This window comes from Hyposmocoma kahamanoa, unplaced genomic scaffold (genome assembly GCF_003589595.1).
Source record: "Hyposmocoma kahamanoa isolate Upper Pololo Valley unplaced genomic scaffold, ASM358959v1 95, whole genome shotgun sequence".
Classification (NCBI taxonomy): domain Eukaryota; kingdom Metazoa; phylum Arthropoda; class Insecta; order Lepidoptera; family Cosmopterigidae; genus Hyposmocoma; species Hyposmocoma kahamanoa.
In genome coordinates this window covers 4,044,411-4,062,180 of record NW_020654972.1, presented here as the reverse complement: position 1 = coordinate 4,062,180, position 17,770 = coordinate 4,044,411, and the positions used below count along the sequence as shown (strand labels likewise).

The window sequence follows — 17,770 nt, the reverse complement described above, 5'->3', positions numbered from 1 at the left end:
CGTGGCGGATGATCAAAGTGGGCAATCATGTGGAGAAGGTAATAATTAATTGCACATTCAATGCTCGTTTGTGAAATTCACGGCAAAATAGCCTGTTATTTTAGTATTTTAGTACAAGACGTTTTAAAAAGGGTAAATCAATTGTACCTACTTAAAATGTAAACGTGTACGTGGCCATACGATTTTGATAAATGACTAAAGTTATTTGGTGTCACGGACACTTACATATTCCAGACTGGTTATGTACTCGATGATTCCAGAGAACTGTTACACCTATATACAGTTAAAAAAACTGAAATTTCTGACTACAATCACACTATTAGATAATATGAGCTTATTTTCGATGACATTGCAAGAGAAAACTAGGTCAGTAGCCTAGTCTTTGTGAAATGAGAATGCAGGAGTCTCGGTCCAAATAATTTAATAAAAAAATAAACAAAATTATATACTAAACACAATACTCACTCCAAAAGGGCCTATATATTTAATAATAATAATAATAATAGCAATAACGAACATACTCGTAACCCCGCACTAGGGAAACTGTATGTATCTGAATCTGTATTGAGGATGCCATAGACACATAACCACAAATTGTACCCAAACTCACGAGCGCAATAAATGTAGGCATTACAATATTTTTCCCGGCCTGGGTATCGAATCCAGGACCTCTGCGTGGCAGACCAGCGTGGTAACCGTTCGGCCACGGGTGCAGTTAACGGTAATAATGAAAAATACACTTTGAATGTAGACAGCGAAGTGGAGGCAAAAATGGAGCAAACAAGTAACAAATATTAGTAAGTTACATTGATGAAGTAGTTCTAGTTCTTAAATAAAGATGGTATTGTTTAGTTTTCATTATAGCGGTATCCAGTATTGTGCACGTATGCAATATTTGGTACCCTAAAGAGGGTGACAAAAAAGTTAGACGACGATAAAGGAGGTCAGCATAGTCACATGTGTATCCACACTTTAGGCTTTAATTTAAAAAAAGTTCGGGATCATAACTACGATCTTAGTTTTTATGTTCGTTGTGAGGTCTCACAAAAAATTTAAGAAGTACCAAAAGCGTAACCGGGCATAAGACCCGTGACGTATATTTTTACTTTAGGGTGTGTTACTACACCTACGAATAAATCTTGGAGATGAGCTGTAGTGATTCTTTTAATGTTACATTGTAATTTAAATAAGATCAAAACATCACATAGGTTATAATAATGAATTATCTCTTTAGAGAAAGTCACCTGAAAGCTGACATTTCAATAATAATATAGATTTTTATATTATACCAAGTGCCGGGACGAACAAGTCGTGCACCTGGTAGTAAGCGACATGCATAACCATGAGCAATTGCAGTATCACTCAGAGCTTTAAATAGCAAAGATTTGAGGGGCATTGGGGCCCTTGCGCCCGTTACTCCGAAACATAACTTGACAAATCCCATGTACCTGTAATATGACCAGAATCCTTCAAAACGGAACGCAGTAATGCTCACATTACTGCTTGGCGGCAGAAACATAAATTAATTCTTTGTTTTATTATTGTAGAAAGAATTTCAAACCTTTTCCCGTAGCACTGTATACATAGCGAAAACTAAAAAATAGTTAAAGCAAACTCTGTGATCCTATCTATTATTATACAAACTACTTTATAAACGATTTACAATTTTGTATATCAAGATAAACACGTCGGTTCAACAACTGATCGCTCTGAAAAACACACAAATCTGACAAGCCATTTCATGCAAATGAGACTCACATAATGATTGATTACCAAACAATTACGTATTTATACGTATCACTACGACGTAATAAAAATAGAAAAATATGTTAACAAGCATGTATCGAACGTTTTTTCCATACATCTCCCAACGAATTTCTACCTATTGTTCTAAGCGAGACGCGGATTAACTGACAATGTGACTATTGCACGTAATGTAAGGAGAGCACTCACACTGTTACCGCTAAGTGAAACCGAGTATAAAAGCGATGCAAATTACAAGTGCTGGCATTACCCACCACCCTCTCGTGGAGTACAGTCCGATCAAGCGCCAGCGATGAAGTACCATGTGCGTATCAAATACAGTGTGTGCCAGTGCCCCTAATTATATGTCGTTAGATTACACTTACGCCCCTAAATGAGCTCAGTCGTTGCGTGATCGTGTCGTATGGAATCTTTAGTGGAATTACGTAATGTTATCAATCAAGCAAAAACAAAAATTGTATTCCAAAAAATTGTTCCGATCTCATTGAATTAATTTTTGAGTCATCGTCACGACTAAATAAAACTATATTTGTTAAACTATAACGCTAACTATACGTGTTTTCATTATAAAGTGACATATATGATAATAAATATAATTTGACATTTCAGTTGTTAGTCAATTTACAGGAAGCTTTGCTGTTACGTAACGCAAAGTGAAGTTCCTGATACCGGTGAAACTAGTTTCACGCTATAATCCTCAACCGATAGAAGATATCGTTTGATTTCAAAGCACTAATTGGCACGAACACATAAAACTTTGTTAATCATTCTACACGTATATATTCGTGTTTCTATAGACTTCAGTTTACAGTAATTTTATATAAAACTTAATTTTGTATTTGTTTGTGCAGTTTTTCCTGGGATTCTTGGCAGTGGTGTCGGCCTACCCTGGAGTGATCCACGATGAGCCCCAGTTGGAGGAGAAGTTCGACCACCAGGCTATAATCGGAGAATCAGCACACCATCATCATGTAGAGCATGAGCACGCAAAGTCACACCAGTCGATCAAGTTTGAACATTTCCATCCTGTGCCTGTTTACGTAAAGAAGGAACATAGCCATCTGCTACATCACCCGTTGGAAAAGGGCAAGTCTGAGCAGGCTCTGAAACAGATTCACCCGGAAACTCAACACCATCACGGACACGGTCTCGTGTTGGAAGACCACAGATTTGATACCGAACACTTCGCAGCTCAGCTACAGCACGGTCATGGTTTAGAGCACGGCGGCTTAGAGCAGGGTGGTTACGAGCAACTCGGTCAGGGTTACGAGCACTTGGGCGGCGGTTTTGAAGGCAGCGAAGGTCTGAAAGCGTACGCAGAGCTTCAGCCAGCTGAGGGCCACTACTTGCAAAGCCACTCTTTCGGCGGAGACAGTGGAGAAGGCTACAAATACGAAGGATACTAACTGCATTTAATTTAAAACTCGTATAACCGTGCCCATGTGGAGAAATCCTTAAAAGTATTTTAGATCTATTTCTTGCCTGTCGATACTAGTATTAATTTTTTTAGGTCATTTGTCTAAGTCGCTGATGTTTGTATGATAAGCCTTTGTGCTGGAGAAAAAGAGAATTGTACCTGATTAATATTGAATGTAAGACTAAATTTGTTTAGCAATAATAAAATTTCCTGTATGTCGAAAGTAACTGATTGAAACGTAACATTATTGGCGTTGATCTGACAAGTGGAAATTAAATGTTGAAATAACATTTCCAATGTACGTAACAGAAAGTTTGTGGTTTACGTGAGATTTTGATCGCACCGTCTCTTATGTAGGTTAATAGAATTTCTTAATCTGTCGCCTGTGACAGATCTCTACAATTTGGTACGTTCTCCCTCACCTGATTCTCATAATTAAGTAATTATATTGTTAAGAAGATCGTTGATTGAGTCTCAGTGAAATTGTGATATTAATAAAAATGTTGGTTTTTAACGTAACTTTCTATTTCATTGTTTCCCCCGAGGTTTTATTTTAACTGTAGAACATATTACATTGAATTACATGGCCAATGCGTTCGTCTATTTAATACAAAACGAAAAAAATACAATAACAATGACTACAACTTCAAGTATGTACTTTTAGCCATTGTTATTGCATTGTTCTTCTAGAATATGGGTACAACAAAAAGTAAAATCATGTCTTTGAAATTTGTACAGTATAATTTAACGTAAATAAAACAAAAATGTTTTTCATATGAAAGACATCAACGACATTTTAGCGGAGTTCCTTTTAGCTAAGAAGCAAAAAAAAAAAAAAATGTAAAGTAATTATTTACCTTTTAAATTAAAACATAGGCACCTAAATACATGTCCAGAAACAAAGTAGTACCATGTTAAGAGTCTACGATAATTATATTAAGGTATCAATTAACATTACACTTCCCTGATCAGTTAAGCAGTTCTCAAGACCTAGATATTCGATAAGAACTATCGAATTTACCTGTAATCATGTTACTAAACAAACTGTGTGAAGTAACAGTAGCCATATTGTTGGATTATTGTAATTTAGATCTACATAACCTGTAACTTAGGTAGCTAATCATGTAATTCTAATTGCGTCGAGTTGCTTCTTAATAACAGTAAGTTTATGTTTTGTAGATTTTTTTAATAACACAAGAGTGTTAATGGCTCTGCCTTTCTCAAATATAATAATTTTGAGGTTGGCACCAAATGTTATTTGTTCTATGACTATAAAAAAACTAGCTGGTGCCCGACTCTTCGTCGGCGTAGAATACCTATAATTACTTTGAGTAGTACTGTACTGTACTACTTACTTGAGATATGATTTGTTCTCCATACAAACTTTCATCCCCAATTTCACCCCCTTTAGGATTTATTTTTATGACAAAAAGTTGCCTATTCTATCTAGCTTGTCTTTTGATTCTTTTGATTCTAGATTGTTAGAGTGTGCAAATTTTACAATGACCATAGAGCAAGTGCTTCTCGGCAGTAAAAACCAAGCGCGTAATGTCGTCTCTTTCCTAAAACTCTGTCAACTTATTTCTTTTTTATGCTTTGCTTATTTTTAAATAATTTCACTCTTTGTTTTTGTGATTTGGATGGTTTCTTAATGTTTACATTTTCAACCGACTTTAAAGAAAGGAGGAGGTTCTTATTCGACTTTATTTTTTAACCGCCATTTGTGAACTGATTTTGATGTTTCTTTTTTGCTGGAAAGACGCTACCGAAGCAATGTTCCCATTCCCTTGTGAAATATTGTCTTCAAATTTGAAGACAATTTTCCACCTCTAAGGGTGGTAAACTGGGTGATCAATCTGATTTCGGTTATTTTATGGTAATCGATTATTATTAAAGGGCCCGAAACGTAGGTTTGTTTCAAAAAACAAATATACGCGATTTAAATGCGGAAAAATAGTTTCATTTCCTATGTGTAACAATCGCGAAAGTGTAAGAACTCGATAATTACAATTATCTTTTTATAAATTCGTTTTAGTACTCTGCAATAATTTAATGTGCATATAGTGTCGGTCTATAAAGGATTGTGCACTTAGTTTTGAGATTTTTCATGCATGTTCGTGATTTTTCATTGGTATAACAATTGTTGACTAACCAAATAAAAAAATTCTCACATCATATCGTCTACAGCAAAATTCATCAAATTTGGTTCAGCGGTTTAGGTGTGATACGCAACAGACAGAGTTATTTTCGCATTTATAATATTACATAGTTTGGATATGGTTTGGATAGTATCATTCCACCACCACAAATCTAATTTTTGTATTGATAAGAAAAGTCATAAACTACAACATAATATCTTTTTTATCATTAGTGTCGAATAACCAGAAAGACCATGTCGTTATAAAATAATAAAATCATCTGGAAATGTTTTACTTTCAACAACTCTAAATGGATTTAAAAAGTATAATAATACTAATTATAAAGACCCTGATTACTGCCCCCGAATGTAGATGTTAGTTATTTATTTTGGCAATATTAAAGTAAGTTAAGTGTAGCATATAAAAAAATAATTGGTAGTCACGGTAACTCTGTTGTAATCCTAATCATTACAGTAATAAAGTAAGTTTGTAAGTGTAGAAAATTCGTATGTACAGATGTTAGTAACGACAGTCGACATGAGTTTAATAAAATGTATATTAATAAAAACAAAACAACAAGAGGTTCCGGGTCATACAAATATTTCTCTCATGAGTTTGGGCGTAAGTATGTGGTATGACAACCACACGACAACAACACAGGGTTTCCCTAATGCGGGGATATAAGCTTGTGCGTTGTTGTTGTGTGTGTTATGACGAATTTAGAAACGTTCATTTCCCAATGTGATCCTAACCTCCTCATCGAGCGGCCACAATACCAACCGTCAGGCCACTGAGATCGTCAAAAATGAAGGTTTTCCTGAACGGCTCAAACCGATAGTGTGGTGCCTGATTAAGTAAATGTTGGAGTTGAATGAACAGATGCATATATAGTGAAAAAAAAAATGACGCTGCATTGCAATGTACAGCCGGTGCCCTAACATAAATATCCACTATAGCACTTATAGCACTTAATACAAACAGTGGATACCTAAGTGAGGGCACCGACCCTACCGTGGCTTTCTAGAATAGCCGCATCAAAAAGATGAAGATATTTTAGAAATAAGCGAGATGTATGTGGGGCGCAAAGCTAACGAATTGTAAATGGCCCCATATTGCCACGTGCTATATTTACCAATGGAAATCTCAGTGTCATATTCACAATAAAATCGCAACCTTCGTGTCTGCAATATGACAACGTTTCAGGAAAGAAGTTTAAAGATTCTATAAACAATGTTAATCTATAATTTAAATAGGGAATTGTAACATTTAATATAATTTATTTCGTATGACAATAGCACTTTTCACATATTGATAACGTGGGATTTTATTATAATAAGGTTTCGAAATATGGTATACTCTGAATATAACTACATTACAAATAAAATAACTACCTATTATTGCTAGGACCACTATTTATAAAAAACGACAATAAGTAAGGTGATTTTGTCTTTTTTATCCCTTTTTAACCGACTTCAAAAAAAGAAGGAGGTTCTTTTCGACTATATTTTTTTAGTATGTATGTTACGCGATAACTCCGGCCCAGAAATTTGATGGTGAACCCATTTTGATGATTCTTTTTTTGTTGGAAAGAAGATACCTCAGTATCAGTCCCATTTAAATAAAGAAAATATTCCACCTCTAAGGGTGACGAACTAGGGGATAAATCCCGTTTACCGATTCCCGGCAACTGATTTCAATAAAACTTGGCAAATAGATGTAATTCCACGAACTTTTGAGGTAGTTTTTTTATAAAAAAAGTTATTACAATACAAGAGGCTGTATACTGGAAACGGAAACAATAACCATAATTCTTATTACATACGAGCGAAGTCGGTGTTAAAGCTAGTGTAGAATAAACGTCTAAAGCTGCGAAAGTAAACATTGCGTCGATGTAGACAGAGACATTGATGTCTTTCCCAATACATTTCATGGCATTTGCATTACAAAATCTGTACACTAAGTAATTGTCCATAAATTATTTAACAACAAACGAATTATCTAACATGTCATTAGGAAAATTATAATAAAATTTATATAAAGTTGATTGTATGCTTTCGAAGACAATGTGGTGGTAATACGTTGGCAATAGCACCCATTACCTGACCTGCGCCAACATAACTGTTGGTTACGTAAAGCGTGTAACTGTGACCAGTGTAAACAGATTTCTGACACACAATTTTACTGTGCCATATCAGTGTTTAACCTGTGAAAATGTAATTTGCAAAGTGTGGAGATATGATTTCCCGAAACACGGGTCTTGAGCCTTGTTTAAGCATCGGTCTCCGTGTGTTAAGGAATATTTCTTACTAATTCTGGTTTTTTCGACCCATACCCTTAATTTTATTTCCTTTTGCTTAGTGGTATAACCTTCCTTTGTAAATTTATTTATTCTTATTACTATTTATTATTTATTTTATTGTCCTACAAAAGTATATAAGTAACCTTACTATTATATACCAATATTCATGTATACGTTCTAATAATATACGTAGTTATGATTATTATTTATGTACCTATTTATTTTATTGATGAGTAGTGTATTTATTTAAAACGCTTTCATGACAAGACATTCTTTGGTTGCACCCTCCTTTCCAACTCTAAAATTTCTATCGTAAGGTTGCCTGGAAGAAATTGCTACTTAGCAATAAGGCCGCCTGTTGTACATTGGCTTACTCTGTGACACTTACATTACTGTTCTATATTGTCATTGTAATTTTAATGTGCAATAAACAATATTTCATTCATTCATTCATTCAGTGTCCCACAATATGTATATAAAAAAAATGGTCATAAAGCTGGTCACAGTTAACTTTAAATATTTTATAAATTATGTTAATTTAGTCTGTAATGCTAACACTCTGCAGGTTACAAACTATAACTTGTGAAATGTAAAATCTTCACACAAAATAGAAGAGTTTTGTGGATATTGTTGCATTCAATTTGTAGCTACGGTGATGCAACAGACAGTGTCCAGTCTGATCGACGGATTTTGTCTGTGTGTTTGTTCAATCTTTGTATCAATAATAATAATAAATGGGTTTAAGTGTTTTCACAAAAAAATATGAATATCATGTTAGTAAACACATCATGATATTCAATAAAATAAATATTGCTTCGTTCAATTTTCCCCATTATATTTTTTAAATAAAAATGTAGGAAACACAACACGAAAAAAAAACATATTACGAATTTTCCTGTATACCCATCTCATTTCAATTTTTGCCATCTGTCACATGTCATGAAATAATGGCTAAAGTCTAGGTGCTATAATTTCGCCAAAGGCACCGCACGAACCAGTTGTCTGCCATCTTAACGGTTTTAGATACTCACGGTGTCCTAATTTACAATATCAGTCACTAAATTTACTAGACGCTACCTATTTACACATTAATATTATGAAAATATGATAATATTTTAATATTACAGAAAATACACACAGCTTGGGGAACTGTACAGTAGCGAACAAGGTTCCGATTATGAACTTTGTATTACTTCCACAGTATAGTAAATGTTAGAGCTTTGCTCTAGTTGGTATAGTAGCTTTTTGTTCTAAAAACTTTCTTCTTTAACCTCTTAAACGATGTAGCTTCCATTTTTCTCTTCACGTTATATTCTTATGTTACATTCAATCAGATTTCTAATATAGTCAAAATATCATATAAGATATGCCATCATACTTCGGCTGAGAATTGTCTCCATGATTTTTCTACTCCTCTTTTCACTACCTTTAGTAGCGGTTAGTAGTATTTTGCTCTGTTTGTGATTTTCAATTGTTTTTATGTCGTTTCCTTTCCTTTTTATCCTTTTTTATTAATATATTAATCGCTCTATTTATGATTTTAAATTGTCTTCATAATGTTTTTGTTCTTTTTTCTGTATTTAATATCTATAGTAGTAATTTGCACTATTTGTGACTTTCAATTGTTCTTATGGATACTTCTGCTCTCTTTAATTCTTTTTGTTACACATAATAACTACTTTATTAGTCTAACAAAAGACATTTTTTTATGATTACAAGTGAAGGGGCGAACAAGTTGCGGACCTGGTGCTAAGCGACACGCCTGTCCATGAGCAGTTGCAACTCCACTCAGAGCTTTAAAACGAAAAGATCTGGGAGGCACTGCCAGCGCGTCCGTTACCCTGTTACATAAATTGACAAGTCCCATATGCCTGTAATTTCACCAGCAGCCCTACGCTTTAAAATTGGAACGTAGTACTCGGTACTTGGTGTAACGGTCCAGTATTCGCAACTCGACGTTAAGGCGCCTATTTTGCGTGTGGAACGTAGTAATAGTTGGCGGCATTACTATTTGGCGGCCGAAATAGGTAAGGTGGTAGTACTTCCTTAGACGAACTCTTTCACAAGAAGCTCTGCTTCTACTATTATTACATTTATTCTCTACTACTATAATCTACTATTATTTATACTAGTATTTAGCTTCTACGTGTAAATATTTCTATTGAATAATTAGTAACACTTCTACTGATTATATTATACTGTGTTATAAGAATATGCACAGCAGCGATGAGAAGAGCTGTGAACGCAATAACGGAATATTCTAAAAAAAATAGATAATTTCATGCAGTTATTAACTAGTTAGGCTTTATTAAACAGTATTTATTGTCTAACAATTGCATTGAGGAATAAGTACAGACTTCAACAGTATTAAGTACCTTATTATAATCAACAAAAGTAAAATACAATTGACAAGAAATCCTTCTTGCTTTCGCAATCACGCTTGGTAGGTTGATCTTGGTAAAGCAGTAATCCGGCACACCTTAATAAAGATACGCAACTGTTTACTTCCTTATGTTCTTTCATTGCTTCCTATGCGGCTAATGGTGCCATAAGGGGTGGCGAAACTCTTAAGTAAGGTCTATACGGTGACAAATTAATTAGGCGTAGTAAATTTTACATAATTCCAGGACAGGACATCTGATACGACAGTTATGAAGACAAAATCGGATCAAAGAGAAGCAGGGGAAGACCTGGGTGATTTTATTTAATTTTATTTTATTTCAGATGGATATCGTCCATGCCAGAAAATACTTGACCAGTTCAGATCAGTTTTAAGAAGGGTATGCCGTAAAATTAATTTTGCAATGTCATCATTTTTTTATTTGATCTTTCATTACATTACACAATTCTACATTTAAACCGAATGCTGGAAATTCAAGCAAAAAAAGCTGGAATTCCTTTTCACTTTTCCGTTGAATACATAAGAAGGCTCTTAGTCAGGTATCTTAGAGCATCGATTGCACATCAGTGTTACAGACCTGATAAGAATGGATACACGTCCAATAAATTAGTCATCATCATCATCATTCTGCCATACGACGCCCACTGCTGGGCATAGGCCTCCTCCAACGAGCTCCACGACGATCGGTCCTGCGCTGCCCGCATCCATCGGCTTCCCGCGACCTCCACCAGATCGTCGGTCCACCTTTGGGCTACCCACTGAGCATCGTCCGGTGCGCGGTCGCCATTGAAGAACCTTTCCGCCCCAACGGCCATCGGTTCTCCTAGCTATGTGCCCCGCCCACTGTCACTTCAGCTGAGCAATTCGTCGAGCTATGTGGGTTACCTTAATTCTCCTACGGATTTCCTCATTTCTGATTCTATCACGTAGGGAAATACCGAGTATCGCTCAATGAATTAGTCACTATACAAAATTACAGTAATACTTTGCTACAGTGTTCTCAATACTGGCTGATTCTGACGTGTCAACTAAAATTATCACAATGGAAGAATTGAAGTTACCTATAACATTGAGTTTACCTTGAGCACCAGTAGAGCTATAATAATAATAATGATAACGCACACACTAAACATTGCCCCGCACTAGGGAAACCCTGTGTCGCGGGTACCATGGATACACACATAGAAACACAAATTACACCCAAACCCACGGGAGAAGTAAATGTAGGCCATACAATTATTTCTCCCGCACTGCAAATGTTTTGGACAGGGGTGTCGCTGAAAACCAAGCGCATGACTTGTTCGCCCTGTCATTTGACAATATAAAAAATTTCTTCACATAAACTCGCAATTTTGCGACTCACAACAGTGATGACAATTATTGTGTTCAATTTTAAAAATTTCGGCAAATCATACTAATTATTTTGTTGTCTATCATTAAAATTAACTTAATGTTAGTGTTTTGAGATGATGTTTTTTATGATACAATTTATGCAAGTTGCGAATTCAATTAATCTTGTAAAAATTTCAATAACTTAATAAACTAATCTGCTGATCCTTAATTGAACTTGGACGTTCGAAAACCAAGTTAATTTCCAACTTTATTACTGCTAACATTTGGAAACGGGAATAAACTCGTTCACATTCGAATAGGTATTTTTCACACCTACCTACCTACGTTCCCGATGTTTAGACCAGGTTGAATGAATGAATGAATGATTAATGAATAATATTTATTTGCTTAAAATATGGTTTACAATAGGTGATATAAGTATACATAATAAAACAGTACTACTAAATTCATATTTTACCGATCGCGGCATGCAAATCTATGGATGTCAAAGTTTTGGCAGCTAAACAAATCTAAAGCAAGGCCTAAACATATTATAATAGTAAGTTATTGTCATGTCATGAAGATGTCAAAAAATATAAACAATTTAAATACATACCTTGTCAAATAAGTTAAGTGGTTCAAATTTATTGAGAATTATATGTAAAGAAGTCATGAATTGAATAGAATTTTTTATCTCTTAGCCATTTGCACTGGCCGTGGCCTCGGGCTAACTGGTGATGCGGTGTTTACATCTCCTTCTCTGCGGTGGAACCTTCATCCACCCCATTATATTTTTCATGCAGTAATATTTGGTCTGTGAGTAATATATATATATATGCATTGTACTAGAGATGCACCTAGTACAAGTCTCACCGACTAACCGACGTTTATTGTCGCGAGAGCAGAGTCCTATCCAATGGTGGGCAGGGCATAAAACAAGATACCCAAAACTGGCACAGTTACCACGAGTGTTTTTATATGCACCTGCAAGCACTGTATGTAGCGAGCGGCTATTTTCCGAAGCGGGTAATGTGTATGAAGAAAAAAGGCAACAAACTATTACCTGAACGTGCAGAAAGCCTTGTATTCCTACATCAAATCTTGCCTTTGTTAAAATTTAAATATTAATAATGTAAACTTTCTTTCTAAGTTATTAAATTGCTACAAATTGTTACAATTGTCTAGAATTTTTTTTTTTTTTTTTTTTGGTTTTACTTTATTATGTCTATAGCTGTAATGCTTTATTTTAACCGAGTACAGTTGTCATGAACCGAGTTATTCGGCTGAGTACGAGTAGTAAAAAATCGGCCGAGTATACCGAGTAGCAAATGAGTACTCGGCGCATCTCTACATTGTACTGATATTTGGAAATGGGAATAAACCATTCACATACGATAAACAATATTTTTCACACATAACTAACTAGTATCTCACACCCGCATTATATTTTTCAAAATGTGAACGCGTTTATTCCCGTTTCCAAATGTTAGTATAATGCAACGCGAAAGTTTAAAAGTAAATATTGTTACTGCTTCAATAGTACTACCACATCAATAAATTGCGGTTAGTAATTTTTTCGTTACCAAAATACTACACGGCAATGTTGGGTGCAAAGCATTTCTATAAGGTGATATGAAACGTGTAAGGTCACTTCTCGATCTAGTTGCTATTGCAACAGTCATTTTAATAAGACAATAAAGATATTGTATATGCGAGTATTTCATACCCATATTATGATTTTTAGTCTTTGTTAGAAACTTTCTAAGAGCCGCTGTAATCAACTTTTGCTTTAGATTTATAAAGAAGCTATTTAGCACTTTGAAATTAAAGAGTCATGAAAATATAGTCCGTAATGCTCAGCAGTTAATAAATGTCGGCTTATAGATAACTAGTTGCCGCCCGCGATTTTGTCTGAGAGTTGCTTCTGTGCTATACTAATTTTCATAGTTTTATTGGTTTTCCATACAAACTGGCATCCCCTATTTCACCCCCTTTAAGGTTTATTTTTGTAACAAAAAGTAGCCTATGTCTTTTTCCTAGGTCTCATCTATCTTTATACCAAAATTCATCAAAATTTATTCACCGGCTTGGGCGTGGAAACGTCACAGAGTTACTTCCGCATATAAAATATTATGTTCGTTAAATGTATGGCATCTTAGAATTTTTAAAATCCCGAGCTACAATCTCGCATTCTGCGCCCGTCTTTTCGAATTTCTCGAAAAATTTGCTTTTCGATATTACATAAACTATGTATATAAGCACATAAGTTTGGCACCTACTTATCTTATTATAAAGCACTGAGGATGCGCCGATAAGTTCAACATCCCGTGTTTGTATAAATTATAGATATTCTTTGTTTGTCAATTTAACTGTCTCATATAATTTATGAAACGAAATACGGTGGCTAATTTAAATAATCTCATAACGGAACATAATATTAATTTATTACCAATTTACATATTTGGAGGAAATAAATAAGTAAAAACCGTGGATATTTACAAGAAGTTTCTAAAATGTGGGTCGCTTAAAATGCATGCCACACGCTTACACAATCGAAGATTACGATTCTAACATGAATCTAATAAATGATTTCACAGTTTCCTGGTACATTTCGTATTCAAATAGTAAAGACACTTTCTATGCTTTGATACACTGTCCAAAATGTTTTGCAATTCAATTATTAGCGGAACAAGGATGCATTATGTGATTGAAGACAAAATAATGGGTGTCTTACGTTAAATAGTTGGATTGACAGTGCCTGCAAGTAGGAAATTTACTTTTTGTTTTGTTGGTGATTGATGACAACTACAATTACTTTTACACATAATCAATCTTTACTATAAATGCTTTAAAGACTTTCTATCCATGGCAAAATTAGTAAATCTTCGGTGGCTTACGTTATTATTTCTCGTAACAATATTATATAATTATGACCTTTATAAGCCATCACGGCCTTGCATTTTCGTTTTCAAGCGCCTACAAGTTTAGAAATCGCAAAATGTTAATACGAAATTATCAATAACAAAAATAAGTCATACTTTCAGGCTCTTTATTAAAGAGAACAAACCTTAAAAAACGTATTATTTTATCACCTTGAATTGTCTTATCTTCATCATCAGTCGAATTTAGTTTAATTAACCACCTTCACATAATAAGTGTCATTTGTACTATATCACTAAGAAATATCAACTATATGTACAATATTAAAAACACTACAAGTGGCCTAAATTATCAGTGCTCCCAAATGTGTTTAATTATGGATAATTTTTGATTTTTATTTCTAACTGGAATTTCTATAGGTACTGTCTTTTTCACTCCCACTGGCACAATCCGCTTCACAACGTATGGTTTGTTCACTTTAACGAAAACTTTTTTCTCAACTGTATAAGGGACACGTTTTTCTACTTCAACGGGCACGCGCTTTTCTACTTCTACCTGTTCGACTTTCACTACCGGATATGGAACATGTCTTATAATCTCCAATGGCACAGGGTATGGCTGGGGCACTTTGACCTCGAAAGGTTCAGGAATTCTCACAATATATGGAGCAGGTATTGGTAATTTTACATGTTTTATTATTTCTTGCTTTACTACCACAGGCGGCTGATTGGCAATAGCAGCAGCTTGAGTAAGTGCTTTTTGTTTATCTATTTGATTTTCCAACAGTATCTTTTCTATCTCTCTTGCATACTTTTCTTGGTTATCTTTTGGTGTGTATTCGATTGGTACAAAACCTTTCTCAAGCTCTGGTGGTGAAAAATTTGTAGGTTCTTTTAATATATTCAAAATATTGTGATGTTGCACCAAAGGATTTAATACAGAATGGAATTCATTCTTCTTTGCATTTAATTCACGAGATAACTTTAACTGTTCTTGTTCTTCCTTTAGATCTTCAACTTTGAGTTCTTCAGCTTTTAACTGATCATCGAGTTTTTTAGCTTCGTTTTCCTGCGCTTGTATTTGTTTTTTGAGCTTTTGAGCCTCCAATATTTCTTTCATTTGAAATTCCTGTAAAGTTGGAAGCTCATCTATCTTGAAGTGATGAGTGTCTAGTTGAGGAGTACCCTTTAATTGACTCTTAAAACTTGCTGTGAGTGGAAGTGCTGTCGGCAATTTTTCTGTTTCGTCTAAGAGATGAGGTTTTTGTACTTCTTGCAAGTGATGAGCATCTAAGTGTTGATTTTCTACATGATGAGCAGCGTGCAGTTGGTGAGCTTCTAATTGACTTTCAAACTGGTGAGCTTTATGTTGTGTTTCTAAATCAACTTGATGAGTGTCTAATGGTTCCGATGTGATTTGATGATATTGTTGTCGTTGGTCTGATGCTTCCAGCTGCTGTGCATCTAGTTGGTGGGCATTAAGTCTATAAGCGTCTAACTGGTTTTCCAAATGGGCAATAAAAATTTTTTTAGCTTCCAGCTCATTTTCTGCACCGTATTCATATGGAATGAAATTGAAATTATGGTGATTTAAGTGTTGCACAGGATTATTTTTATGAAGAAGAAGTAATTGTTGCTGTGCGTCATTTTGGTTAGTAGGATTGAGAAACAATTGCAAGTTTTTATTCCCGACTGGTTTGATTTGAGGTAATATAAAGAACAGGGGTTTATGATATTGCTTTTCATGAGTTAGCAACGCTTCCTCGTGCGGTTGCTGTGAAATTAGTTGTAACTGTGGAACCAATGCCAAATGTTGTTCTTGATTTACCAATTGAAATTGTGCTTGGTGTTGCGATTCAATATTGGGTAAATGTTGCAGTTGCTCTTGTTGATGTTGTTGTAGTAGAAGAAGCTGTTGTTGTTCTTGTTGCTGTTGTAGTATTTGTTGATGCTGTTGTTGTTGTTCTTGTTGCTGTTGTAGTATTTGTTGATGCTGTTGTTGTTCCTGTTGTTGTTGTTGTTCTTGTTGGTGCTGGTGGTGGTTTAAGTTTTCTGTAGGTGCGCCTGCAACTATTTCCTGTAGCTGCAAGCGGTTCTTTCTATTAGCCTCCTGTGCTTCAATTTCGCGTTGTATTAATTGGCCTTCTTGATGCAATGTATTTTGTTGCATTAACTTCTGCATAAAATGTGGCAGCTGTGGTTGAGGTCGAGATTGAGGTTGTGACTGAGGTAGTACCTTTAGGGCACCTTGTCCTGTTTGTAAAGCTTTGATTTGAGATGGTGTTAAGTACACTATCATATCTTTCATGACATAACGGGGACCATGCACTTGATGAGGCTGCTGTTGATGCTGATTTGGGAGAGTCACCTGGGTCGGCGGAGGAGGGGGCGGGGGTGGTGATAACCCTGTGTGTTCTCGTTTATGTTGTTTTTGAACAGACTTGCTTTCATCCAACTTCTGAGAATCTTCAACAGTTTTATCAGCTTGTGCTGCTGCTAGGAGCACTGTAGCAACCACAAACCATATCTGCAAAGATAAACAAAAAAATTATTTAAAATTGTCACTTCAAATTTAGGTAGTTATTCTACTCTAAAAAATCGATATTATAAAAAACATATTCTCTTGTACTCACTGGCAAATCCATGACAGCTGCGGCTATGCAGCCGGCTGACAGTAGCGCGAAAGATCGTCTAATCAGAAATACGGAAGAACAAGTATTTTATATCCCACTTATGTATTCTCAAGCGCCGGCTGATTCATAACTAGCTCTCTTTCTGTTACGTTGTTTGAATCGCAGTACCCGTTTATGTTAATTACGGCAACACGTCGGTTGTAGAATTCAAAATGATCACGTCTTATGCTCATAGTTTGTATCTTCTTCCTAATAATCGTCATTAAATATTCACTTAATTAGATATGCTGTACTTAATGTTGGTAACAACAAGACGCATCGCATTTCAACTCTAACCTGTAGCAATAAAGTCTAAAACCAATCGTAAATTTTACGCACCGAAAGTATATTATGCATGTACGATTAAGATTGTATCAGAACCACACACTAAGGTGACCTACATAACTGATTCAAAAATAATTACGTAATTATACGAAAACATCTTCAAGTTGAAGATGAGAACCGGAAATAAGGGAAGTGTTGTCTTAACTATTTGAAGGTTAACTTCATTCCGTTCTTTGCTTTTATACGGTTAGTATTATTACGATTACATAACAAGTTTAATGTACTCTCCTATTTTACAAACGTTGGCGTAATGGTGTTCTTGTTATATTTTTAGAACACATACATAAATACTGCCGAATACAGACTCAAATCCTATGAATATGTATGAGGATGGATGGAATGATATCATAAATACGGCTATAATGTTTCCAAGAAGATCGAATACGAGTTCAGCTGTTTAATAATTGTTTCCTTTTTTATTTGTCTTCTATATCATGTTTGTTTGTGTTAATTTATTATTATTATTTTGGATATCTATTTCAGACTCTCGCATCTCCCATGATCTAAAAGATTTATTTTGAAT

General features: G+C 35.0%; 2 protein-coding genes across 2 annotated transcripts; one reads left to right on the top strand and one right to left on the bottom strand.

Annotated features, from left to right (window-relative positions):
- The first annotated feature begins 2,006 nt into the window (after positions 1-2,006).
- Positions 2,007-3,261, top strand: LOC113238183 (histidine-rich glycoprotein). Its single transcript, XM_026474948.1, has 2 exons — positions 2,007-2,068; positions 2,616-3,261. Exons 1-2 carry the CDS (start codon positions 2,057-2,059, stop codon positions 3,168-3,170), a joined length of 567 nt encoding a protein of 188 aa, XP_026330733.1. The 5' UTR covers positions 2,007-2,056; the 3' UTR covers positions 3,171-3,261.
- An 11,134-nt stretch (positions 3,262-14,395) lies between these two features.
- On the bottom strand, positions 14,396-16,908 carry LOC113238202 (signal transducer and activator of transcription C-like). Its single transcript, XM_026474980.1, has 2 exons — positions 16,864-16,908; positions 14,396-16,757 (listed from the first exon to the last, which is right to left on the bottom strand). Exons 1-2 carry the CDS (start codon positions 16,873-16,875, stop codon positions 14,583-14,585), a joined length of 2,187 nt encoding a protein of 728 aa, XP_026330765.1. The 5' UTR covers positions 16,876-16,908; the 3' UTR covers positions 14,396-14,582.
- Between the last annotated feature and the right edge of the window lie 862 nt (positions 16,909-17,770).